Source organism: Apteryx rowi, unplaced genomic scaffold, assembly GCF_003343035.1.
Source record: "Apteryx rowi isolate R43461 unplaced genomic scaffold, aptRow1 scaffold_19, whole genome shotgun sequence".
Lineage (NCBI taxonomy): Eukaryota > Metazoa > Chordata > Aves > Apterygiformes > Apterygidae > Apteryx > Apteryx rowi.
In genome coordinates, this window is record NW_020448196.1 from 2,281,639 (window position 1) to 2,305,719 (window position 24,081).

Genomic DNA, 24,081 nt, shown 5'->3' on the forward strand with positions numbered 1-24,081 from the left:
TTTTATTATCATTATTTTTAAGCCGCGATTTGAACCCCCCCCCCCCCCCTTAAGCCCGGCCCTGCAGCCCCAAGCGGGTTCAAAGCGACGGTCCGCATTGAAAACCGATGCTGCGCCCGCGCGGCCCGAGGCCAGAAACGCCTGCGGCGGGGCCCGGCAGCCTGATTAAGGGGGGATTGATCGCCCCGTCCTCGTTAGCGACGACCCGGTGGCCGGCCCCAGCCCCAGCACGCCGCGACCCGGATGGATTAAAGAGCGCAGGGCGCCGAGGAGCGACAGGAAAATCAGTAAACAGGCGAGGGGGAGGCGGGATGCTCCTAAAAAGCCCCGGTCGATAATATTCGCATCATTAACCCGCCGAGCCCCCGAGCCGCGCCGGCGGGGGGATGCGCAGGAACCGGCCACGGCGTTCCCACGGCTCCGGCGGCCGGAGCGGGTGCCGGGCCCTGCCGTGCGGGAAGCGCCTGCCGGAGCGGCAGCCCCTTCCCAGCGCTGACTAACAAGTTTTTCTGGTTTTTTTTAGTGCCGTGAGTCAGGAGCCCCATATAGGACTCCCATCTGCTCCCCGCGAGGCCTCGCCAGACTGCGCTTTGGGCCTCCGTCCAACTAAACGCTGAAAAAAACCTCGCCGCGTTTAGTTTGCTTTTTTTTCCTTTCCTTTCCTTTTTGCCCCCCTCCCATAACTTTTGCACGCGAAAGGCGCGTGAGCAGCTCGGGCTATTCCCGACGGAGCCGCGGCGGCGGCCAGGGCCGGTCCGCAGGGAACGATGCCGCGCCGCCACCAGACCCGCCGGCTCGGCTTCGCCCTGCGCCGTGCCAAAGCCTCCCGGCGCCGCCGCGTCTCCTGTGCTTGCTCCGGAGCGTTTCTCCTCCGCAGCTCTCCGTCCTTGGAGGTTTTCGAGACCCGCTGGGGCATCGGGTGCAGGGTCCCCGGCCGGCCCCCACCTCGCAGGTCGTTGCCCCCCGGGCGCGCAGTGCAGAGCTGCATTATCCTGCTCCTGATCCGGCCACGGAGACGACCCGAGCGGTGGGGCTGGCGAAGAGGATGGGGAGCCCCGAGCGAGGCCGAAGGCTGGGAGCGCTTTCCCGGCCGTGGGCAGGAGCGCAGCGGCTGTCTCCCCAGGGCGCCCATGGCAGTGGTCGGGAGCATCCGCAGGGATTCGCGCAGGTGGCAGGCTTGGAATAAAGCCTGCGTCCGGCCCTCGCATCCGAGCCCTGGCCTTTCCGCTATTCAATTTGAACGGGATATTCAGGTTGCTCGGAGGGCCGGGCCCCGAGCGGAGCTGCGGCCCCATACGCGACCGTTCTGACCTTCCGGCTGTCGCGTTTCCCGCTGGGGTTTGCACCACCGTTTTCGAGGAGGAATAACTTGACCGAGCAGGAGCTGCGGTGCGGAAATCACCACTTCCCCCAGCCCGCGCAGGAAGGAGGAAAACGCCGCTGAGCGCGGAGCAAAGCCGGGGCTTCGGGCTTCGCCGCCTCGCCCGGGTGCGGACGCTTTACTCTCCCCGAGCACCTCGGCGGCGCCGAACCTTTCTCGCAGCCTCCCTGCGAGCGAGCGCTGCTCCCATTTTACAGAGGGGGAAACTGAGGCGCAGCAGGGCACGGAAACGTCCCCGGCTCGCTAATGACGCGTTTGCTGCGGAAGGACTATGACCGACGCCTGCCGGGGCCGTGTGAAGAGCTGGTTCTTCAGCTCAACGACCCGACTGGCAAAAAAAAGGAGAAAGAGGTCGTACGACCTGCCTCAGCCTTCCGAAAAACAACCAACTGACCAAGAAGCCCAGACAAACGGACGCCACCATCCTATTTCCTTGTCAAAATAAGGGAACAGAAGAAACATTGGAAATGGCTCATTCACCTCCAAACTCGGCGTTTCGCACTATTTAGGTGTTTCCCCTCCTTAAGAAATCAGAGGGGGCCGCGTTTTCGAAACGCAGTGGAAACGCTCCCTTTTAAAGCGTTACAAGGAAACGTTTTGACCTTAAAGACCAAACCGCCGTTTCTCAAGCCTTTGTCAAAATCCGGCACGAATTCCGGAATAATCCCAGGCCGAAACCTGCTGCAAAGCGCTGGGTCCTGCCGGGGCTGGCGGCTCCCGCGCTCCCYGGCCCCCGGGCCGAGACCCCCGAGCCGCCTCCTTACCCTGCGGCAGAAGAGTAAAATAACGCGACGAGTCGCCTCGAGGGGCGTGAAAAAACAACGCGCCGAGCCCTCCCTCTGCTTTCCGCCGCGACGCTCTGCACCGGTTCTGCTCTTCTGGCAAACGAGAGCTGTTGGGAGCGACAAAATCACTCCCACCCGAGGGAGAAAGTCACGCAACGGGGCCTGGCAAAGGGGCTTTCCGGGGGCAACGCGGGGCCGGGAAGGGTGAGTGCCGCCATTCTGCTCCTCGTCCGCTCCCCGGTGCACGCCRCCGCTGCAGACGGCTGCGCCTTGCTCCCCTTTCCCTAAATAAACCCCCTCCAGCAAAGATTTTCCTGCGCCGGTTTTGCATTAGCTCGAGCGGGGCCCCAGCAGCTTCGGCGGCAGCCGCCGGCTGCAGCGACGAACCCCCGCGATTCGGGCTGCGACTCCCGGCTGGCTCACAGCGGAGTATTTTTATCATTAATTTTGTCTCATCCAACAGTTTGAAGTGCGGTTTCCCTTCCTAGCAGGCCGTGGGCTTCCCGGGGATCTGCTGGCGTGATCCCGGGGGTGCCGGGGGCGTTTAGCGATCCGGTGGCGCTGGAAGCTCTTTTTGCCGCTACGGGCGCATCTTTGCACATTGTAAGGAGGTGGTAGAGATCCAGAAATGGGTCTTAACTAACAAATGCTACAAGATAACCCGAAAACACACGTTGTTTAAGCCACCCATGCAGCCTCGCGGCGGTTCTCACCGATACCGAGGCCGGTGCACGGCTTTTCCGGCAGAGCCGGGCAGGGGAAGCCGCGGTTAAGCCACTTCGCTGTGTCCYGTGCAAGGGGAGCGGTAGCTTTTCCCATGCGCTTCGGGGCTTTTCTAGCAGCGCAGTCGTGCCCCGGCCGCGCAAATCCACCGGCAAAAGTCCCCGGGCGCCAGGGAGCATCTCCAGGTCTTTTGCAGATCCGTCCCGATCCATCGCCTCTCCCCGTGCACGCGCGGGGAGCCACGTCCTGGCCGGCCCCGCGGCTGCAACGGGCGGCAGGAGCCAAGGCGACGTTCAGCCTCCTTCGCTCCCGGCGGCCTGGGCACAGGAGCAGGAAACATCTCCCGTTCCCACGTTGCGCCCCGGCTGGGATGCTGCTCAACAAAACAGGCCTGCAGAAAGGAGAGAAAAAAAAAATAATATAAAAGAGGGAGAAAAAGAAAAAGGAGATTAGCGATTACAAACGGCAACAAACAACCACCAAAATTTATACAGTCTCCTCCTCAAGCCGCTCCTTTAGTCCCAGCAGCGTCTGCCGGGCAGAACTCGCGTTTCAAAATCCATAGCTGCTCCAAAAAAAAAAAAAGGCGCAATTGTAGCAGATGAAGGGAGAAAATTCCCCCTTTCTTCCCCGGCCCCTGCTGCCGCTCCAGCCTCTTCAGCGCCTCCCTTGCGGGCGTCTTTCGCTGAGCTGCAGCCGTGGAGGAGCGGGGAGGGCAGCGGGGCCCACAGGGATCGGAAAAATACTGCTTTTCTCCCCAGTCTGGCACAAAACAGAGTCAAGGATGGGCTGGGGAGAGAGGAAAAGTTCAGGCACGGTTTTGCTTCGCTCTCTGGAGGAGGAGTCCGGCCCTGCAAAGAGACCCGCAAGGTTCCCGCACGTGGGATTCGCGCGGCTTTGGCTCCCGCAYGTTGCAAACGGGGTCACGGCGCCAGCGCAGGGGCCCGGCTCTGAACCCGCTGCTTTTCCCGGCTGCTTTGGAGATGGGCAAAGAGCTTTGGAGGAGAAATAATGCTTCTCCTCCGCGATTCAGCATTTTGGGACATCTTTATGGAAAGTGGTCTCTGTTTCCTTCCTTCCATGCTTCTCCTGGAAGAGCAGCTCCGCTTCGCAGGGCGGCYGCAACGCAGCAGCGGCTGCAGAGCGCTCCGCCGCCCGGGAACCTCCGCTCCACTCCGCTTCCCGGCTGGACGGCGATTTGTTTTTTTCCAGTGTCCGGGAGCTTTGCTTCGACAAAGCTCGGCCGCCACTCGCCTGTGGGGCGAGGAAACAGCTCGCAAGGGGGACGGCAGCGCCCAGAGCTGCGCAGTCATGGGTGGGATAAACCACCTTTCCCATGGCCCTTAGTCCGCCTCTTCCCGTGGAGGAAGGGGCGGCGGGTGCCGCGGGGCGCCAGGCTCAGCCCTTCTCCCAGAAACTCCCCCCGGCTCCTTCATGTCCAAGCTGCTGCCAGCCGGTTCCCGACAGGCTTCTCCGGGAGAGCATCCAGCRCGGCCCTGAATTCCCGCGGCGCCGTGCCTGGTGCAAAGCCATTTATCACCCCGCGCTAACAGCTTGCTCGCGAAAGGCCACGCCGTGACAAAACGCCAATAGCAGCATTTACGTTCAATGTGTCCCGCGAATCCGGCCTGCCAAAAGCGGCTGCTGAATCCATCCTTCCGCGCCTGCCCGTCGCCTCCTTAATCAGGCCCTCGTTACTGGCCAGGGATTGATTTCGCTTCTCGCAGCCAGCAGGTTTCCCTTTAGATTTTCAGCACCGGGTTTAATTAAAGCGAGGTGGGTCCGACCCCATCAAATCCCATCAAAGTCCGCCTCGGCCCCGAGCGAGCGAAAACAGCAGCATAAATTATTGATTGTATCGTCGCTGGGATTAATGTGTCCTGGCCCCTGCCCGGGCAGGGGGAGGCGGGGGGTCCCGGCGGCAGAGGCAGGGTGTGAGGGATCAGTGGGAACCGGCTCAGAAAGGTGCAGGAAAAAGTCTGGAGGGGTCGGGACGTGCCTGCTCCGGCAGCAAGGGGGGGCCGGGTTGGTCCGGGCTTGCGCAGCCCGACCGCGGGAGGACTCGGGGAATGGAAATGATGCCGAAACGGTAACGCCGTGGCCCCTTTGGCGTCACAGTGGCTGAAGCCGCGAAGCGAAGCTGGAGCCCCGGCACTGCGGCCGGCCCGTGCTCCCACCTGCGCGCCGGCTCCTGCTCCGAGCCGAGGCCACCGAAACGCAGAGCCGGGGCTGGAAGAGGCGGCCACGTACCCGCCTCGCTCGGGGGGAGCGGGTTGGCTTTGCYGAACGCGGGAAACTTCCGCTCTTGGACCGAGCTTCGGCTGCTGCCGGGGCCGGAGCCGGAGCGGGCGAAGGAGGGCGGGAGCGGCAGGACCTTGCGGCAGCGCCGGTGGCGCCGGCACGGCTCGTGAGTCAGCAGCATCAGCTCTCGCCTCGACGAGCAATCTGCAAATTGTGCAAAGCGGCTTCTCACAGTTCACCCAACCTGCTAAAGCGCCGAGATTTACGGCTCGGCTGCTCGCGCTCAGAAACGACCGAGTTAAGGAACAAGCAGAAGGGGGGGGGGAGGAATTAAAACCAATACCCAAGGGTTTGGGTTTCCTTGGAGGCGACGGCCGCGGCTGCCCCGTGCGGGGCTGATGCCGCCCGCGGCTCCTTTTGCGATTACGTCCCCRGAAACCCCCGGGCTTCCCAGCGCGGAGGGGCCTGCGGAGCGGGAGCGGGACGCCCCCGGCTTGGCCGCGGCTGCTGCTCCCCCCTGCGCTTGCTGCGCGGGAGCAGGCTTTGATCGCGTAAAGATTTCCGATCCTTTCGGCTTAAAATCCTCCCGCCATCAAACGCGGAACCGGCAGCGGGATCAGGCGGCGAGAGGCGAAGATGAAAGGGGCTGCGCTTCCCCTCCCCGGCTAGAGCGGCGAGATCGATACGGCGTTTCTGCCGGGATAAAAGACCCGGCTCTGCTGAGGGGGAAATTGCCCGGGAAGGAGCAGGCAGAAGGAGCAGGGCTCGGCCAAGAGAGCCGCTCCAGGCTTGCCTGTAAAGTATTTTTAGCGCTCAGCTTGCAACCGGATAGTTCAAAGCGGGACGGATAGAGGACGCCGGCACGTCGCCGAGGTCCCTTTGCGCGAAGGTCCTGGAAACCGGTGCTGGGGATCTGCAAGGGAGGTTGAGAACAACAGATGAGGCTGCGGCACGATCGGCTTCTCCTTGCGCCGAGCTTCTTGAAAGCGCGTGCAAGGAGGACGGTGGCTTTAAAGCCTCCCCCGGGCTCTCACCTCTTGCCTTTTAGATCCTTAGAAGAAAAAAAAAAATCTATCGGCTCTTCGCGCCCCGCCAGAAGGTACCTGCTAGTTGTGGGCGTGCGAAACGTCACTGCTCGTCACCCGCCGGTGATTGGCGTCAGGATCGTCTCCGGTGTCGCCTCGAGCCGTCCCGCCGCGGCCCCGGGGCCGCGCTGCCCCTCGCTGCGCCGATGCTTCGGAAAGCGCGTGCAAGGAGGACGGTGGCTTTAAAGCCTCCCCCGGGCTCTCACCTCTTGCCTTTTAGATCCTAAAAAAAAAAAAAAAAATCTATCGGCTCTTCGCGCCCCGCCAGAAGGTACCTGCTAGTTGTGGGCGTGCGAAACGTCACTGCTCGTCACCCGCCGGTGATTGGCGTCAGGATCGTCTCCGGTGTCGCCTCGAGCCGTCCCGCCGCGGCCCCGGGGCCGCGCTGCCCCTCGCTGCGCCGATGCTTCGCCCCCGGCCACGGCTGACGCYCGCCTACGCGGCCGGGGTTTCCCCGAGCGCTTGGCTGCCTTTTCCCACCAAAACCAGGAACGTCAATCCCGTTACGACCCGTAATTCAAACGGGGCTCGTCCTCCTCCGAGATAATGTCATCTTAATGTTCCTGAACCGGCTACTATTAATCTTAYGCCAAAGACGTCTAGATCGTTATTAATTGGGGGGGGGGGGGAGGAATCCATAGCGCAGATTGATCAACCACAGTACAAAGAAGTGAYGTGATTTATGTCTGTATTACACCATATGTTAGAATATTTTTTTAAAGCGGGTCCCTGAGCAAGCGCAGGGACGGGCAGCACACACAGCGGCACGTTGCTTACCGATAGCGACGCGGAGGAGCTTAACCGGGTGCAATTAATCCTGGCGAGAGAGACGCCTGCCCGCGAGCCCCGGCCGGATTTGGGGGAAAGCGGTCACATTTGGGGGAAGCGGACGGTGCGAGCAGCAGCGCGGTGCCTCCCGGACGCCGCCTGCGCCGGCCGCGAGCCGCGTCCTCGGCGGCGCTCCCCAAACGCGGTGGGATGCGGGCGTTTTGCCCAGGCCTGGCCCCGACCTCTCGCCGTAGGCGCCTGCGCAACGGCTCCTTCGACGCCTGCGGCGGCTGCAGCCGGATGCAGCGTCTGCTCCCGTCCTCGGCACCGGCCGCCAAGGTTTAACAGCTGCTGCAGCCCTCGCCGGCATCGCCGCCTTGCTGCACCCTGGGACCCGTCCAAGATCTAGCGAAGCCGGTGGAAAACTCCCATTGACATCAATCAATCCGAGATTAAAAGGGGTTGGTGAAATCTCTGCGGTACCCTTGGGACGAAAGACAAAATAGACCCGTTTTCAAAATTTACATTTTAAAGAAATCCAGTTTTCCGTGGCCGACAAACCCCAGCATTCCCCGTTATACTATGAAATACATCTCCAATATCCCCCTGTCCTCAGCCAGGCCTTGAGCCTGGAAGTCATTTCCGTTCAGCAAGACACCGAGCGGGGACGGGGGGACAGCGTGGGACACACGCGCCTCGGGACGCGGCCGAGCCTGCTCCCGCGACGCTGCAAACCGCCCGACCCTCCGCAACACTGGCAGCCTTCGAGCACSAGCAGGAAAGCGGAAGAACTAAACCCTGATTTCTGCAGCTTCTTTGAACTAAKGGAAGAAGAGACCAAAACACCAGGCACCTAAAGAAGAAAAAAAAAAAAAAACCTACTTCTTTTGAAGAGGAGCCTAAAACTCACCAGCTTTTATTTAAAGCTGGTAAAACTACGAGAGAAGTAAAACGGTGCTCGACCGCGGAAGCGTTGCCCTTCGCAACCCTCCTGCGAGACACAGTCTTGGCTGGCAGCACCGATTCCAAACCCAGCTTACAAATCCGTGAGGCCGTTTTAAWTTTTTTTTAAAGTTGCTTGGCTTTCCGAGCGCTCGTTAGAAGTTTTCCTTCTCCCACCCGGCGTCTCTGTGGAGCAGGGCACTCAGCACAGCGCTTGCCCGGAGCAGCGCCCGTGTCCCTGCACGCGGGAAAAGCAAAGTAAATGCACTTCCAATGGCAACTGCTGCTCAAGGTGTTACTTCTTGTTTATACAGCCACTGTTTAATGGTAAATATTTTCAGTGCTGCTGATCACTTGGGCAAGGGTGTATCGATTTCTCTGCTTCRTGCTATAAGGTGCCTCGCATTTAGGAAAAAAAAGGCAAAAGGCAAAAGGAAAAGCCCGCACTCAGCTCTTTCCTAGTTTGGAGACTGGCAGGAGCAGGACTGCTCGGAGGTGACACCCGCGTGTGCCGGCCTTGGGGCCGGATCCAGGGGTACTGAGCGAGGACACGGGTTTAAAGCCCCTTGAGCGAGCGCGGGAGCTGCCTTCTTGCAGGGGGCCGAACCGGCCCCTCGCCCGCGCCGGCGGCTGCTCCGGGAGGCGCCTGCAAGCAATGGAAAGAGCCCCCGGCCCTCCCCGGAAAACCCTCCCCGATCCTCTGGGCACCTGAGATGAAGCTGTCTCATGTCAGTTCCTCATTCTTAATCTATATTTTAAAAAAGCAAACCCAAATCGCACATTGCAGACCAGCCCCTTACCAGCCACGCTGGCGCACAGGCACCTGGTTTTACAGTACCCCAGAGAAAATTTAACGGTGGCAGAGATAAAGCAGTACTGCAGTTATGAGGAAAACCATTATTTCTGTAGCCTGCGAAGAGTTTGCCCTTCTGGGTACTACAGAAACATCGAAAGGCTCAAAATACCTATTCCCTTGCGCACCCGCAAACCCCGCTGGCAGGAGCTGGAGCAGGATCTGGGAGCAGAAATTACTCATTTCCCCAGGCAATTAAGGGAATCGATGTCCGTTTTCGAACGGGCCCTTCCTTATTTACTGATCACAGATCCTTAAGGAATGYGCAACGCCAAGGTGGCGGCGCAGCGATTTAGGTGCCTGATGACACAGCTCCTCCGCTGCTACATCTGCAGCCGCAGGTTTAATTCCACTGATGTCTAATTACGCGAGCGCAGTGAGGCCAACAGTAAGAGCGAGAGCTTAGCGGCTTGGCTTTTTGGCACGTTTTGTTTAAATCCTCTTGCTTTAATTTGCTCCTGTTTTTCAGCAGGAGAAAATTATTTAACAGCAGCATGTGCTTGTGCCGTCGTCMCCGTGCGCCTCCCAGCCCCGCGCAGGGGAGCGGCGCCGAGCGGGACGGCAGCACCGCGGCTCTGCAAGCCCGGAGCAGCCGACGCTTCTCGCTCCGTGCTCCCAAACGGGGACGTGTCAGGCGAARGCCAGAGGTGGGCTGGACAGCGGGGCCGCTCTCCCTCCCGCCTGCCCGCCAACTTTTGCGAATTTAGGAGCGAGAGGTCGGGAAGAGCTTTAGCGTTTCGCAGGAGCAGGCTCATCTCCGGCTCACGAGCTCCTCGCAAGAGCACGGCTTATAGGAGCTCGCTAACGCGGATGAAGACTCAAGACGACATGTGCGATCGGGTCTCCCATGCAGCAGGGTCCTGCTAGAGCGGGTCTTGCCCAAAGGCAGCGTTTCGGGCGCTCGCCGGCGGCGGGGGCCGGACAGACGCTCGCCCCGCTGCCCCCGCCTGGGCTCGGCTTGGCTCCGGCGCCGGGAGGCAGGCGACGCTCAGCCCCGCAGCGGAGCGGCTCCCGCGACTCGCCCTTCTCCTCTGACATTTCACTTCTGTTCAGGTCCCCGGCAGGCTCCAGCCTCCGTTCGGCTGGAGGAAAAGACGATGATGGGGTGATTTTTTTTTTTCCCCTCTTTTTTTTTTTTTTTTTCCCCACCCAGCAGAAAATGAACCGAGTCCGCAGGTCACCTCCTCCTGCAGCTGCCGTAGAGATTGTTCGCAGCTCAGGGGGAGCTGCAGCTTCAATGCGAGCCCGGAGCCCCGGCCGGCGGGACTGCAGCGCCTTGGAAAAAAAGAAAGAAAAAAAAGAAAGAAAGAAAAAAAAAAGACTCCTGCTTTCTTCTCAGCATTTTAAAGAGGGATTGTGAGCACTACGGAGGCTATAAGTGAAGGAAAAGGGCTAAAAATACCCTAATAAAACCAAAATGCATGCAGGAAGTGCAGATGGTGAGAGACAAGGGCATGGCAGCACCGTACACGCACAGGCTGCTTCTCCCCGCTCTCAATTTTATTTTTATACCAAGGCGACAGTGAAATTTCCTGCTAATAATTCTTCACCTGCAGATTCGGAACGAGCAGCTTGCTGGGAGAGCGCGAGAGCTGCAATGGTGGCGGCGCAGGTTAATTGTAATTGAATACATAAATCCCAGGCTGCGTCACTGTTTTGCGAGCGTAACTCTGATAATCAGGGTCTCAGTGCAAACATTTGCGTTCATGAATTCTAAATTCACTCCCCATTAATATTTTCACATATTCGGTGTGTCCTGGAAATGTTTCCAAACTCTTTTACTGGACCTTTTTTGAGACGTTGAACACGGGTAGACCCAAGCATGGCTTAAAACCAGAAGTGCCTAGTCCCAGACCCTGAAGGACAAAACACCATCGTCCTTGGTCCCACAGTCCTCTGAATTTTACAGCAACTTTTTGATCAGCTCCAATCATTCACACAAAACCCTCTATTGCTAACTACAAAGACTCTCATTTTAAATTAGCCTCCTTATTAACATAAAAAATAAATAAAACGAGAAATGCTCCGCTGTGCCTGGGTTCTCACAATTGAATGTATAATAAAAGACCGTTTTTACACTCCCATGCCATACTTCAATTTTTTCTTCCCTTTCATTTTTCGCACACAAAACTGGTAATCAGGTATTAGTGCCGCTCTTGAGCTTTACAGATGATAAAACGCCAAATGACAAAAATAAAAATAAAAAAAGCCGGGTTGTTGCAAAGGAATACACCGCTGCCCTCCCCGAGGGTTCATTGCTCTCCGCACAGTAACAGGGAGCAAACCTGGAGATGTCTTTTGTTTTCATCGCTTGATTTTAAAAGGGAAGAAGAAGAAAAGAAAAAAACTCAAAAATTCTAACAAGTTCATGACACACATTTTTATAGGAAATAACTACCTGATATTCTAATCAGATCCAGAGTCCCTCGAAACAAGCCAGGTGAGACCCCCCCTGGCACCTCCACGCCAGCCTTGTTTCGGAGCTGCTCCTCCCGGAACAGCCAGCTCCAGCCGCAGCTGGGCTGCTTCTGACCGGGGGCAAAACAGCGCACTTTCGATGCAAATAAATAAGTAAATAAGAATTAAAACTCCAGCCAAACCAGTCACCTCTTCCCCCGTGTACTTGCAGAAAATCTCCTCTTCCGAAGGACACCGGGTGAGCTGAGCACGAAAGCCCTGCGCTGCAATAGTGCATCAGCGACAAACCAAGGGGATTTGGGACTCGCACGCAGACTGTTACGCTCAGCCTAGATCAAGGGAAGGGTTCCCGTGCCTAAGCTGGCGGGAGGTAGTCCAGGAAACGGATTATGGTGCTAAACTCACCAATGAAACCAGCATTAACAGCCAGCTTTGAGGTTGCTCGGTCACCCTAGTGCCTGTATCTGAACTAAACCTATAGCACGAACGGGTAGTGAGGTCACACGGGCAGAGGTGCGGACAGCAGCAGAAACGCTTACGGTTTACACTCACCAGCGGGTAAAAGCTACTGAATCCGATGGCGGAGCCTCTTGCTGAACGACCTGGCYATAAGCACGTAGAGACGCATCTCCCTTCTCCAAGGGCTCCGCTACGTTTCTGTGAAGTGGCAGAGCTCTGCCAACCAGGGGGGAGCAACGAGGACTTTATTCCTAGCTAAATACTAACAGAAAGACTAGTGGCAAGGCAGTCACGCAGGTATGAGGATGCCTTGTGCTAGCACTGCCTGTGTGCAAACCCTAGGTAGACGGTGGCTCGCTTCCTCTGGAGGGTTTTACTTGTATTTCTGATCCACAAGTTTGGATACAGCGGAATCAGCACTAGAGCCAACACTCCTAAAACGAGCGTCCTCCACAAATGCCACAACTCACCGTTAGTGCTCTTCAGGCCTCACTGCTACCAAAAGGACCAGCATCCAAGACAGGGCTGCAGAATCATTCCACGACGCGGAGCTGCAAGGCTTCCAGTCACACATAGGCGTCTCGATCCTGCAGCTGCATTTTTACTCTGAAAAGCGATTTGCACACCCACAGGGCAATTCCGACAAGCCTTGCTGAAACCACACGCACTGAGTTTGCAAGTAAGATGTCTTTACCCACCTGCCAGCCCTGGGATTCAGGTTGGATGAGTTTCCTTCAACATTATCATTGCTGAGAAGTGTCCTGCAAGACAAGTCGGGTCTCAGACACATTTGCAGGAACTCTGTTGTTCAGAGCATGCAGCCAGTGGCACATATGAAACCTAATGAGCTGTTAGTGGGTTTAGCTGAGAACATCATTTGCAGTCCCAGACCGTGCAGCAGCAGACCCTGGGACCAGGAAAGCCCAGGTAACCAGTGCTGCTGRGTATGGTCAGTGGGCTTCAGCTCTTCTTAGCAGAATTTATGATAATGCTATTGGGAGAGACCCAAGGGAAAAGGCAAGTGCCATGAGTGTTCTTTAAGCCCTTCGCCAAAAGCCTGGATAGGGATGATGCTGACTTTCAATCAGGGGAATGTGCCAAGCACTTCCAGCTYTCTCTTTTTACGTTTTATGGGTTAATATTTTAATGTGCATTGCTACCAGTGGTACACAGCTCCCAATTAACCTAGGGACTAATTAAAAAAACGTATTTGTTTCCAAGGAGACATTAAAAACTCCRTAAGAAGGTAACAAATATACAAGAAAAGGAAGAGAACTAAAAGGCTTTGGTTAGAAAATTAAAGTTGTTTGCCATGGCTTGATGGCTTAATCAGTCGATCAATACCGTTCACAGGGCAGGCAGGGAGGGAGCCATGAGTTGTGATGAAAAATGCATGAGGGGACAAGGGAGACCTGGGAGTAGAAAATTAAAAAGTCAGCCTGTTACATTTGTCCAATATTGGCAGAGAAATTAAAGTGGTTTGGGGAGGGGTGTTGAAGGGAAGAGGGGAGCTGGCTGCAATATGCACTGCATATCTGCTGAGGGTTCCCTTCGCGAGAGGAACTTTCACATTAATTAAGTTGCTTTCTTGGAGAAAAGATGGATTTTGTAACCTTTAGCACTTGCAAGCTCCACAGGAACAGCAGGTGGGGTTTGCACATGGGAAAATAAAAAGGGATTTCTTCACATCAGGGATGCAGTAGTAGACCACATGTTCTGATAAGGATAAGTGATACCAGGACGATATTAAACAGAAGGAGGCAAAGCATTTTTCTTCCGCGGTATTAGGTGAGATTAATATATCATTGCAGTATAAACTAGACTGCTGGAACAATGCAGCTCTGTAACACATAACCCATCACCCGAGCCACGGGAAGCAGCACGAGTTCGGCCGCGTAGCCTCKCTTCCTCTCCTCTCCCTCTCTGCTCCCTCTCTCATTTTCGACTGCTACTGATTCTGCCGTGACAGTTGCCTTGCAGAAACAGGGCACCGTGAGAAATGCAGTTCTAGAAGACAACAACCTAGAAGAAGTGAGAGCCAACCGCTCTTCGGGGAACATATTCCTGGCTGTTTGCCTTAAAGCTCGGACCAGCTCTAAAAGCTGCAACAAACTCCAGYGATGACAAAATGTAAGGTCGCCCAACCTGCATTCAAACTTTGTCACCCATCCCCTTAAACTAAGGGCGGGAAAGAAAAATAATATCCAGTACTCAAGGCACAAAGCYGGAGGAAGAACAGCAGCAAAATGCTTTATCGTGAGAAGAGCTTTTTAGTTAGGGCCTGTCCCTGGCTCCTGTACCTTGCATTCCAGACCCGAAGCTTGCTTCTGCTTGGCTTGGAAAGTCCCGGCTCAGCAATAATCAGGCACTCACCACTGAGCAATTTAGAGTTCCAGGACAATAAGCAGAGACAAGCACATATTGCATCCAAACTGCCGAAATGTATGAGCTTTAGAAGAGTTTAGACAGTTAACTTCCATTCCCCGCAAYGGAAATATTCCAGTCCGTTACACTTTAAAAGGTTGCAGGGACAGAAGTAGAAGGCGACACCACAGAGTACTGCAGGACACAGTTTCTCCCAGGGCCTGCGAGAGAGAAGAAGATCCTCTCTTACGGCAGGGTTTTGTTTGTTTGTTTGTTTTTTCTTTTTGGAAGAAATATGCCAAGCGTGTCTGTGTTGTGTTTTCCCAAGACAATTATTTTTGTGCTCAGGTACCTACAGTGCGAGTTTACAACTCTTCATCAGGCTCACCAATTACAGGTTTAGAATTTCAGGCTCAGCTAACACACAGACCGGCTGATGCCGCTTTTACAACTAATTATCTCCAAGTGCCAGTACATGGTTCCACGTATATTTTTGTGAACTTCAGGATTCGCTTTCTACACCACTGTCCAAGCATAAACAAAACGGAGCAGACAGCAGCCCCTAGAGCAGGCTGGATACCACRTTATGACCTTTTTATTAACAACAACTAAATGCTTACGCCATCGGACACCCAGTCCTTCCAATTAGCAGACTACCGGGACCGAGAGCAGACCCGCCTGTCTGCGAGGCGCTCTCATCTCAGATGCACACACTGTTCTGTCCTGGGTGATCTTTGCACCTGGGTCAAAYAACAACAGCACGACAAGTTTCATTAGGTAATTCAACTGCAGCTGGATTTGAAACAGCCACCGACTGTCCATAAGAGTCCACTCTTACGGACATTTTTCTGCTTGGTGATTGAAAGAGAGTGGGGAAAAAGAAGTCCCTTACCAACACATTCAAACAAATATACATTCATTTCTCATGCACAGCGCTGCGCCTCCAAAGGAAGTCATAAACGCGTATTTTCTTTCAAATCTCTCTCTCTTTCATAGGAGCTGGGCTTGCACAGAGTGCTATGCCTAGAAAGCTGAAAAGCCCACACCACTCGCTGTCCTCACAACCAGAAGCTGTCGTCTTTGGAAGCTCAGTCTTTGATGTTATCAAAAAACACAGTTAATTCAGCACCATCCAAGTACAGCGTGATAGTTCTTGGTTTCCACAGCTGTTGAACAGGTTGTTTCATAAACGCTGCAGGTTCGAATTAAAATTAAATGAGTATTTTAAGATTGCTGAACATCTTATTTCACATGGAAAAAAAAAAAGTCTCTCCCATTCCCACCCTCTTTTTTTTTTCTGTAAAATTTTTTTTTAAATTATTAAATGCAGTAGCTTCACTCAACCTTCCTCGCTGAAAACCAAACCAGACCTTACCACCAGCAGAGCCTCTGAAAGGGACACCTTTTCTTTYGGCACCAGAAGCTTTTCACACCAGCTTAACTCAAAAATGAATTTGCGGCACTATACCTTAACATGAAATTTTCTGAAGAAGAAAATTACAGAGTGACAAAGGGCTTCCCCAGACGTCTTCCCGGCTCCCGAAAGCGAGCTTATTCTGGAACCCTTCGTGGCTTGTGGAGGCAACGGGGGAGCACTGGAGGGAAAGGCAGTCAAATTAGCTAGCATGGCATGACAGAGGAGATGCAACTTCTCAAGGAAATACCAGGGAAGACACTTATCCAGCTACAGCCCCGGGCCAACAAGCGTTCAGCCAGGACAGAAGCAGAGACCTTGCCAGGCTCTGGGCTGACGGATGCGCGGCTGGTAGGAGCTAGACACTTCCACCCAGGTGGAGCCATCCCTGGGAGCGACATCTGCCACCTCCCTGGTGTGTTGCATGTAAATTTTAAACCATTTAAGAAACATGCTGCATGCATCTGTGCTGCAGAAGCTACGCTTAAAGGCTGAATTTATTTTACTCCTTTCAGTTCTAAAACGGGACAAATGACTTATACACACTGCCACTGCTCATCACACATTTTCTAACCACCTAATACTTGCAGATTTTGCTAACATTTTTCATTACAATTTTAGTAAAGGGAAACATCTGTTCCCCCCCTGCCTCAGAAAGTACATTCCATCTTCCAAGCTGCCACATGCCTTTGAAATTCCATGTTTAATCAACACCATAATCTCTTCCAGAAAAAGACCAGCACAGATAAGCAGCCTTGCAACAACAACAAATCCCCTATCGTATCAGCATGCATGTTTAAATGCTTCCAGTTTTTCTAAAGAAAAGAGCAGCTTTCACACCCAAATCACGGGTTTTGTTGATCAGATAATGAAATAAACAGCACAAATTCTGGAATACAAAATTTATTTCAAGCTTATAAAAGTCTTCATCATTGCAAACTCTGTGGCAAAACACACACTGTACATGGGTATTCTTATTGTTTAGGATAAGGATTACAAGTCTCAGACCCGAAACACATCATTTCAGCACAGAAGCATCCAGCAGTCACACGCAGCTTCTCACCCTCGCCGCCTGTACACCATTAGACTCATGTACCTTGCAGAGCGATGGCTATTAAATAGTCAAATGTATTAGTGCACAGGATGAAAGGTTCAGAAATGGAACCAGCTATTAAAGCAGCAGCTCTGCTCGGAGCCTGACAGATTGTTCTGTCCATACACGCCAACAGCCGGGCTGGGCGGCTACTGCCTGCAAGTGTCATGAAAAGCTTCGAGCGTTCGGAAATCCCTCCATGTGGGCGGCAGGCCATCCTGCAGAAACTTTCCGCAGCGCTGGCACGGAGCCTGGAACAGCTTTATGTAACTTCTCAACCAGGTCTAAAAGGAAAAGGGAGAGAAATTAAAGAAACTGGATATGGACATTCCCCTATGTCACCATTCTTGTCACACAGTGATACCAAGGACAGAGAACGTACTTTGGCTTGGCCCCAGTGAGGTATACAGTGATTTTATAAACAGAGAAAACATGCAGAAGATTACAAGGTCACTACATAGCTGAATTTCCACTTTATTAATGTTTTTTTAATTTTTTAGTTACTTAAGCAACTTTGTTAATAGAAAATCACGTGCTCTGAGCAGGAGGTATTTGTAGCTAGAGAATTGCCACAGAAGGCTCCTCATATTTTTACTGGAATACAATTACTCTTGATGGGTACCCTCTTCAACTGAATATTGGTTTGTCTCTTCCTATGATCATCCATCACACCCCAGCTGCAATCGTACTGCAAGAGTCTGAACTCTTAATAGCTGAAGATACAAGCACTTTCGCAGCAAGCTAACTTCCTTTCTAATGTGATTTCAAGATCGATACTCATTGGTCATAAAAATACTCCACAATTTTAAATCTGATTACATCCATGTTTAAAAAGAAAAAAAGTCAAGTGTTGAACAACAAACAGTAAGTGCAAGTGTTCCTAGATAAAGTTCTTGTCTCTTAACTGGTTTGTTCCTAATGTCATACATAGCAATGAGCATTACATAACTCAATTCTAAACTCAAGGAGATACACAACTAAAAAAATACCTAGACCAGCAGATTTACACGCTGAAGGATGCACATGAATCTTGTCATTTAAAGTCCTATTGAATTACATCGATAAGAGAAAATTGGTCTCCGAAGAAGAGGTCAGCTGAGTTTATTGAAACAAATCCTTCCATCTTCATCAGAGCCTTCTCTATAGCAACCGAACCTTTGGCCATCAATAACTCTCCTCCAGGAGAACCAGATCCTCTCTGGGTTTAGCAGTAAGTATGGGGACAAGGGCAACACAACGTTACAAGTAAATGGCTGTTATTTACATCAGCTTGGATGAACTTTGCTTGCATCACAGAAAAAAAATCAAATTTTCTGAACAATAATACAAAAATAGGTAAATGAAATTAAATTGTGCACTTCATACATTTGTTGAAAGAAAAAAAAAGTTCTTCATTCCCATCAAAAAATTCGGACTCACTATATCCTGTCAAGTGGATTGCACAACTGACGTGAAAGCACTATTATATTGACACTTCTGATGTACATCTGGTTTTGCTTTGTTAAAATTTTTAGTAGTGTTTTATCAAATCAATAAGGCAGGCCCATGTCTTAAACAAACATGCTACCAGTTCTATTAAAAATTAATTTTCAGACACATGTTAAGCATGGATTACACCAGTAAGAGTTGTTTTCACCTTTCAAAGCCTATTATTTCAGGATGCACTCTAAGAAAAGAAGACTTTCACAAATCTTTCGTTTTACTGGCCTTTTATTAAATAAACAAACTAGCAAGCACAACAGGTAAGGGAGTCTGACCTTTCTGAAACTTCATATTGGAAATTAAAAACATAAAAGAATCCATTATACCTTATACACCTGAAGACTGTGAATGGCAGAATTAGATGTTGATTTTAAGAAGTCTCCATTGCCTTACCCCTTGTTCTGGACCAATGTCAGAGATGAAGTAAGAAGACTGAACAGCAGAGAAAACCTCCCCACAAAAGCTTCCTTTGGGAGACTGCGGCAGAGAGTAACAACAGTCTCCACTGCCAAAATTCATCTTGGTAGAAGGAATTCTGAATCATAAACCCTTGTCCTCAACCCTCTGATTAACAGGACTGCTAATAAACAAGTTTATTTCACAAATAAAATTCTGAATATAAGCAGAATTAAAGGCAACAAACTTAAATCTGTGTATCAAGAGAGAATAGTATTTAATTCATTGTATTCAGGAAAAAAAAAAAAAAGGTAGAATATCTTAGTAAGCATTTCCTCAGTTCTGAAAACCATCTGCTGTTATGCTGAACAAATACATGCGATTCCTTAGGAATAAAGTTGGGGCTGAAAGTGGATGCAGCAAAATGGACTTTTCCCAGCCACATTCCTGTCTCTCCCCATTTTTCAAATAATTGATGCCATTTGCCATATGGGCCAAACCGATAAGCAAGCTGGCTCCGCTGGAATATGGAAAACTGGGAGTTTCCTCTTACTGGGAAATTTCCACTGGCGCAGACTTTTCACATCCACAGCATGAACAGTGTGAAGGGCCTGGACCATACCAAAGAGCTTGGTTGAAAGAGCTTTTTCTGTTAGCTTTAAAGACAACCCAGACCAGTCTTGCAAATAGGAAACAGCAAGCAAGTACTGAGACCTGTGATAAAAGAACTATACACAAAGCAATCTTCAAACATCGACTATCCCAGGGTACCAAGAAGGACATCTTGATTCTTGTCCGGGTATGAGATGTAAAGAAATATAGTCAATCTCTACTGTCTAGCTTGTTGAAATAGGCAGAATTATAACTGCTTCACAACCTGCCTTGTATTAATAGCTGTCAGCGTGCTGAAGTCTATCTGTAAGAACGCATTTTCAAATACACTTACCATGAAAGATCTGACTACCACATCTGGCATCTGAGGCAGTTGGTAGTGCAACAGAGCAGTGGTTGCATGATCCGTCACCTATATGGACAAAAGGAGATTATCCTCTTACTCATTCTGTATTTCAGACAAAACAGTATTTACACAGAAAAATCAAAAACGCCTTTGGAAGGTCAAAAGCATGATAAAAGCTAATAGCGTTGGTAAAAGAGCCTAAGCGGTGGTTAAAGTGAGCTAAGCGAGGCAGGAAGGCTTCCAGCTGTATGCACACAGTGCAACACTAAAAGAACGTGCTTGACGTCCTGCCCTTAGCTTCCCGACCCAGCTGAAGAACCAAGGAGGGAACGTACTGAAGACACGGTCTCTATCACTGCTAAAATGACAGAATTCTGTAAAAAGGGGTGGGCAAAAAAAGATCTGCTGTACTACACTAAAGAAAGCACCCACAGCAAATAGTGTGCCTAACTTTCAGGTGTCTACAGCAGCAGAGTGGAACAATCCCCCCTTGGCTATGCCTCCGTGATTGAAATCCCATGTATTCTGTGAAATCATACACAAGCTAAGCCACTAAACCCGTCACGTCAGAAGAAAGCACTTTGTTTTTCTTTTTATATGCTTCCATCTTTTTTGTTTTGGTCGTATTTCATAGAGTTTATATTCCCCTAACATATGTTGATTTACTCCACAAAAGAAACACTGACAATAACTTAGCAAAATTAAATAGTTCTGGTAGACTAAGTTATTGGAATAGAGGTAAAGACTTCCAAAAAACCAAGCTTTGGTTTTGTTTTTACTGAAAAAAAAAAGAAAAAGACTAGGATAAAATATCCAATTTTAAAACTGCATTTTAATGCAAAAATGTGTACTCTCCTTTCCAACATACATATTTTAAATACTTAACTATTGTAGTCCTATTTCATCTTGCTTAAGTTGAACAAATATGAATTGAGCTCTCAGTTTCATTTCCTCTGAAACCAGGAATCGATTAATATGATTAGGGTTTATAAATACTTGCTCTAGTAAAAGATTTCTGATAGAAAGCTTTTTAATCTACCAGAGAGAGCCATAACAAGATCTTACATCTGGGAATTACAGCTAGACAGAATAGACATAAAATGCACATTTTTAATAGCATGGATAATTAAAAAAAAAAATCAGCAGAACTAACCAATGCTTTGATAGATTTTCTATCACTAAAATTTTCAAATCCAGACTTCAAGGGAAATCAGGAAAGAGGTAGTTTTTGAACAGCCATGATATAACTCAGTAGCAGGATTCAACCTGTCAGCTCTAGGTTTAGAGCTTCCCAAAATAAATAGCACGGACAATAGCCTGCTTCTTATAAGAACTTATGGGCTTCATGCAGAAGTTACTGGCAAGAGTCGTTGGGCTGGACCATTAAAAAACTCAGATAACACAACCACATCTTATGATCTGTAAACCTGTTAATGGTCCTCATCAGTACTATCAAAGCATCTAACAAACTACATGATGGCCTAGGTGGTGATTAAATAGTATTTTGCAGTTTTAACAAGAAAAAGAAGTGCTCTTCTCAGGGCTTGTCTATTTATTTCTCTGGGCTTGTCTATATATTTCTTTGGGCTTGTCTAGATACTACAGTAAATTTGGAGTAAGATAAAGTGCGAATTGAAACTGCAAAAGCTATTCTCAACTAACTCCACTTGTCCTCATCTGTATTTAGCCTAATTCAGCATTGAAGCGAGTTGCGCTAGAGTACTCAAACTTGCATTGTAGAGAGAAGCGCATGCATGGAGCTATTCAGGGAGGTAAATCTGAAAAAGATATATCTCTGAATAAACCCATGTATAGACAGGCTCTAATTCACACCATACAAACTTCCTCCACAGACCACTGGATAAAATCAGTCTATCCTACACTGGATCCAGTTTTAAGTTACACTACAATTATAGAAACGGATTCTGTTCCCCATCATTCATGCACATGCCTAACTCCAAAAGCAGCTCCTTTCAGTGTGAGCAAGGACGTCAGATTCTGACATTTGGAAGGTAAAAACCTTTGGGACTGTGCATATTCTGGCAAGTTTGCAACGATATTCACAAAATGGACCTCAACCTGCTTGAGCCATCAAACAAATTAAAAAAATTAGAAATAAAACGATTAACTGTGCATTAACAGTACAGCGCAACTCTAACCAGTCAATCATTTCTTTTAAAATCTTCTCATGTAGTGTTCAGAAATTACTGTAATCCAAGTCCTACTAGCTATGTGAATTTTTTTTCTTTTAAGATGCTTTTATAGGACAGTACCAGACATGTAAAAGAATAGAAAGTACTGAAGATATTTATGAGCAGCCGTTCTCCTTCTGCTGTGCTTCTACTTCTAACAAACTGTGTTTTTTCCTGTACAACAAAGTTGTTTTCTCTTGGCATTGAAGATGTAGAAAAAGTTGCTTAAAAAAAGAAAAAAAATTGCTATTAAGAAATTTAAATTGCCTGGCCACTTTGGCAAAGTTGCACATATGCTGTTCCTATTGTAATGTAAAGCTAATGAGATTCCACAGGGAGATAAAAGCCATCCCAGCATTGCTAGAGCACTAATAATGTTTTCTGAACAAAAAGGAGACGATTTCTACCATAAACAAGTGGTGATAAAGTGCTTCTAAAAAGATCAAAATGGGTGTCAAATATGAGGAAGAGGAGCAGGGGGATGAAGCACCCCCCCAAAATCAGCAACCAACATTGGGATGTCAAGCACAGAAGAGCAAAGAGCTGGGAAAAATGACAGACTGGCCAGTGCGTGGGAGTGAGGGAAGAATTAAAAACAAACAAGCAAACAAACAAAAAAACAACCCCCCCCCCCAAAACCCAAGATAACAGAGATGATGAGAGAAAGCATAAGCTGTCCAAGATCTTAAAAAAAAAAAAAAAAGGATCAATACCCAGCTTTACTAATGGCAATACGATTTCACACCAAAGCAAAGCAAAACAAACTGCATATGCGCCAGCTCACTTATGGGACGCACTTTTTCTTCCAGCCAAGCTGGAATCACAAGCTAATTTATTTTGGGTGTAGGTTGACATTTTGTGTATTTCAGGACTTTATTTTATTAACTTCACTTTTATAGCTATATCTTACCTACTGCTATCCAAGTTGTTGGTCACCTTCTCATTTCTCTACCCCTTTTTATGTAGGAACACATTCAGAAGAGCACAAATTGATTAGGATAGCTGTTGCTCTGGACCTTGAAATAGATTTTCAAGTAGTCTTGCAGAAAAGCTCAGTAATTCACAATTCATATATTGAAAAACACCTGGAAGCTTTGTCAAAAAAAGAAAAAAAAAACTTCTGAAGTTACAATTTTGCTAAAGAAAAGAACTATTGTTTAACTAAACATGTTCCCACTTTGAGACAAGCAAAAAAGATTTTAGTTCTGGCAAAGAGCAAGTCTTGGCCTTCTCCTTTAAACAAACCTAAGCTGCCTTAAGCTGCATGAACTAGTTTAGCAAGGTACAGTCTTGTTCTCCATTTGAACAAGAAAATTTCCCTTTTTGTTAACAGCTAATTTTATTGTCTCTGACATATTTTCTTCCCATTTCTGTTTCCAAGTCGATTATAAACGCGCACCTACACAATGCATCTCTGCTTCCTCAATCAGAGCGCTGTATACACCGGGAATACAAAACACCGGCCGATATTGGATCAAACCTAATCTTCGTAGTGACCTTGTGCAAATTAAATCTTACGTACTTGTCGCTCTTGGAGAACAACCCGGCCCCAGCAGGACAGCAGGGCTCGCTGGGTCCTTGCCCGCTCCGAGCAGCGACCTGCCGAGCCCCGCTGCCGCCCTGCCGCGGCGCGGAAAGGCACGTACCTCCTCCCGACTCCCTGCCCGCATCCGCCCGCTCAGCTTGCTCGCTTAGTGAGGTTATAAATAGCTCACGAGAGCAACGCAAAGTGATGAGCAGCAAACAAAATCCCTGCTAGTTGCCTCAGCCAAGCCAGCACCAGCCATTTCTCTATTTCCTTACCTACTTGATGGTACGGCTACGTGGAAATGGGTTTTCTAAAGGTTACACTTTTCCAAAAAATAAAAAATAAAAGGTATTACTGAGCATTGACAAGCACTGTTAATCGCATAATGCTTCCAAAGCTGCAAATTTATTCAAAAAAGAGTTCTACAGTTCACAGACTGAGAAAGCTGAACAAGTGCTCCCACTAATTGGAACAAGTAGCACAAAAGCAAGGACCTATGGCATAGCTTTGCTCCACCACAGGTGTGTTTCATAGGCATTCGGAGCTGAAAGCAGCATAAAAACTAAGACAGAAAATTAAGAACACCATAACAGACATTATAGATGCTGTCTCACTATTCTAGCATTTTATCTCACTGCCCATAAACAGGCTTTTCAAAAGTAGGTGCAAAACTTCCTTTAACAGTCAACTTTTTTCCCCACTTACTTATTGGTTTAGTCCCGCAAGTACGGCACTGACAACTCAATCTAACACAAAGGGATTCTCTAAATCCCCAAAAAGATTTTTAACATTTTTTTTTTTTTTTTTAACCCTGCTAAGTTCATGGTCTTAACAGTAGCTTGTGGCAATGAGCTCCTGAGGATAACTGGAGCATTAAAAAAGAAACAACCCCCCCACACACTATTTTATTAGTTTTTAGACAGTTTATACTGTGGAAAACTGTAAGAGTGCCTTTTTCATTCCCACAGAGTCCCTTTATTCAATCTTCTCTCCAGGAAA

The 24,081-nt window shown here is 49.8% G+C and overlaps 1 protein-coding gene across 2 annotated transcripts in view; it reads right to left on the bottom strand.

Annotated features, from left to right (window-relative positions):
• Nucleotides 1-16,320: 16,320 nt before the first annotated feature.
• MED27 (mediator complex subunit 27) overlaps nucleotides 16,321-24,081 on the bottom strand; it is a 101,137-nt gene continuing 93,376 nt past the window's right edge. Inside the window, exons 7-8 of one of the 2 annotated variants that reach the window (XM_026062003.1) lie at nucleotides 19,351-19,428; nucleotides 16,321-16,810 (exon numbers count right to left, since the gene is read on the bottom strand). In XM_026062003.1, the coding sequence (XP_025917788.1) occupies nucleotides 16,676-16,810; nucleotides 19,351-19,428 (213 nt within the window). In that variant the 3' untranslated portion in view covers nucleotides 16,321-16,675. Of the gene's footprint in view, nucleotides 16,811-19,348; nucleotides 19,429-22,464; nucleotides 22,647-24,081 lie in introns of those variants that run through there. The other variant, XR_003252900.1, reaches the window with a different exon arrangement.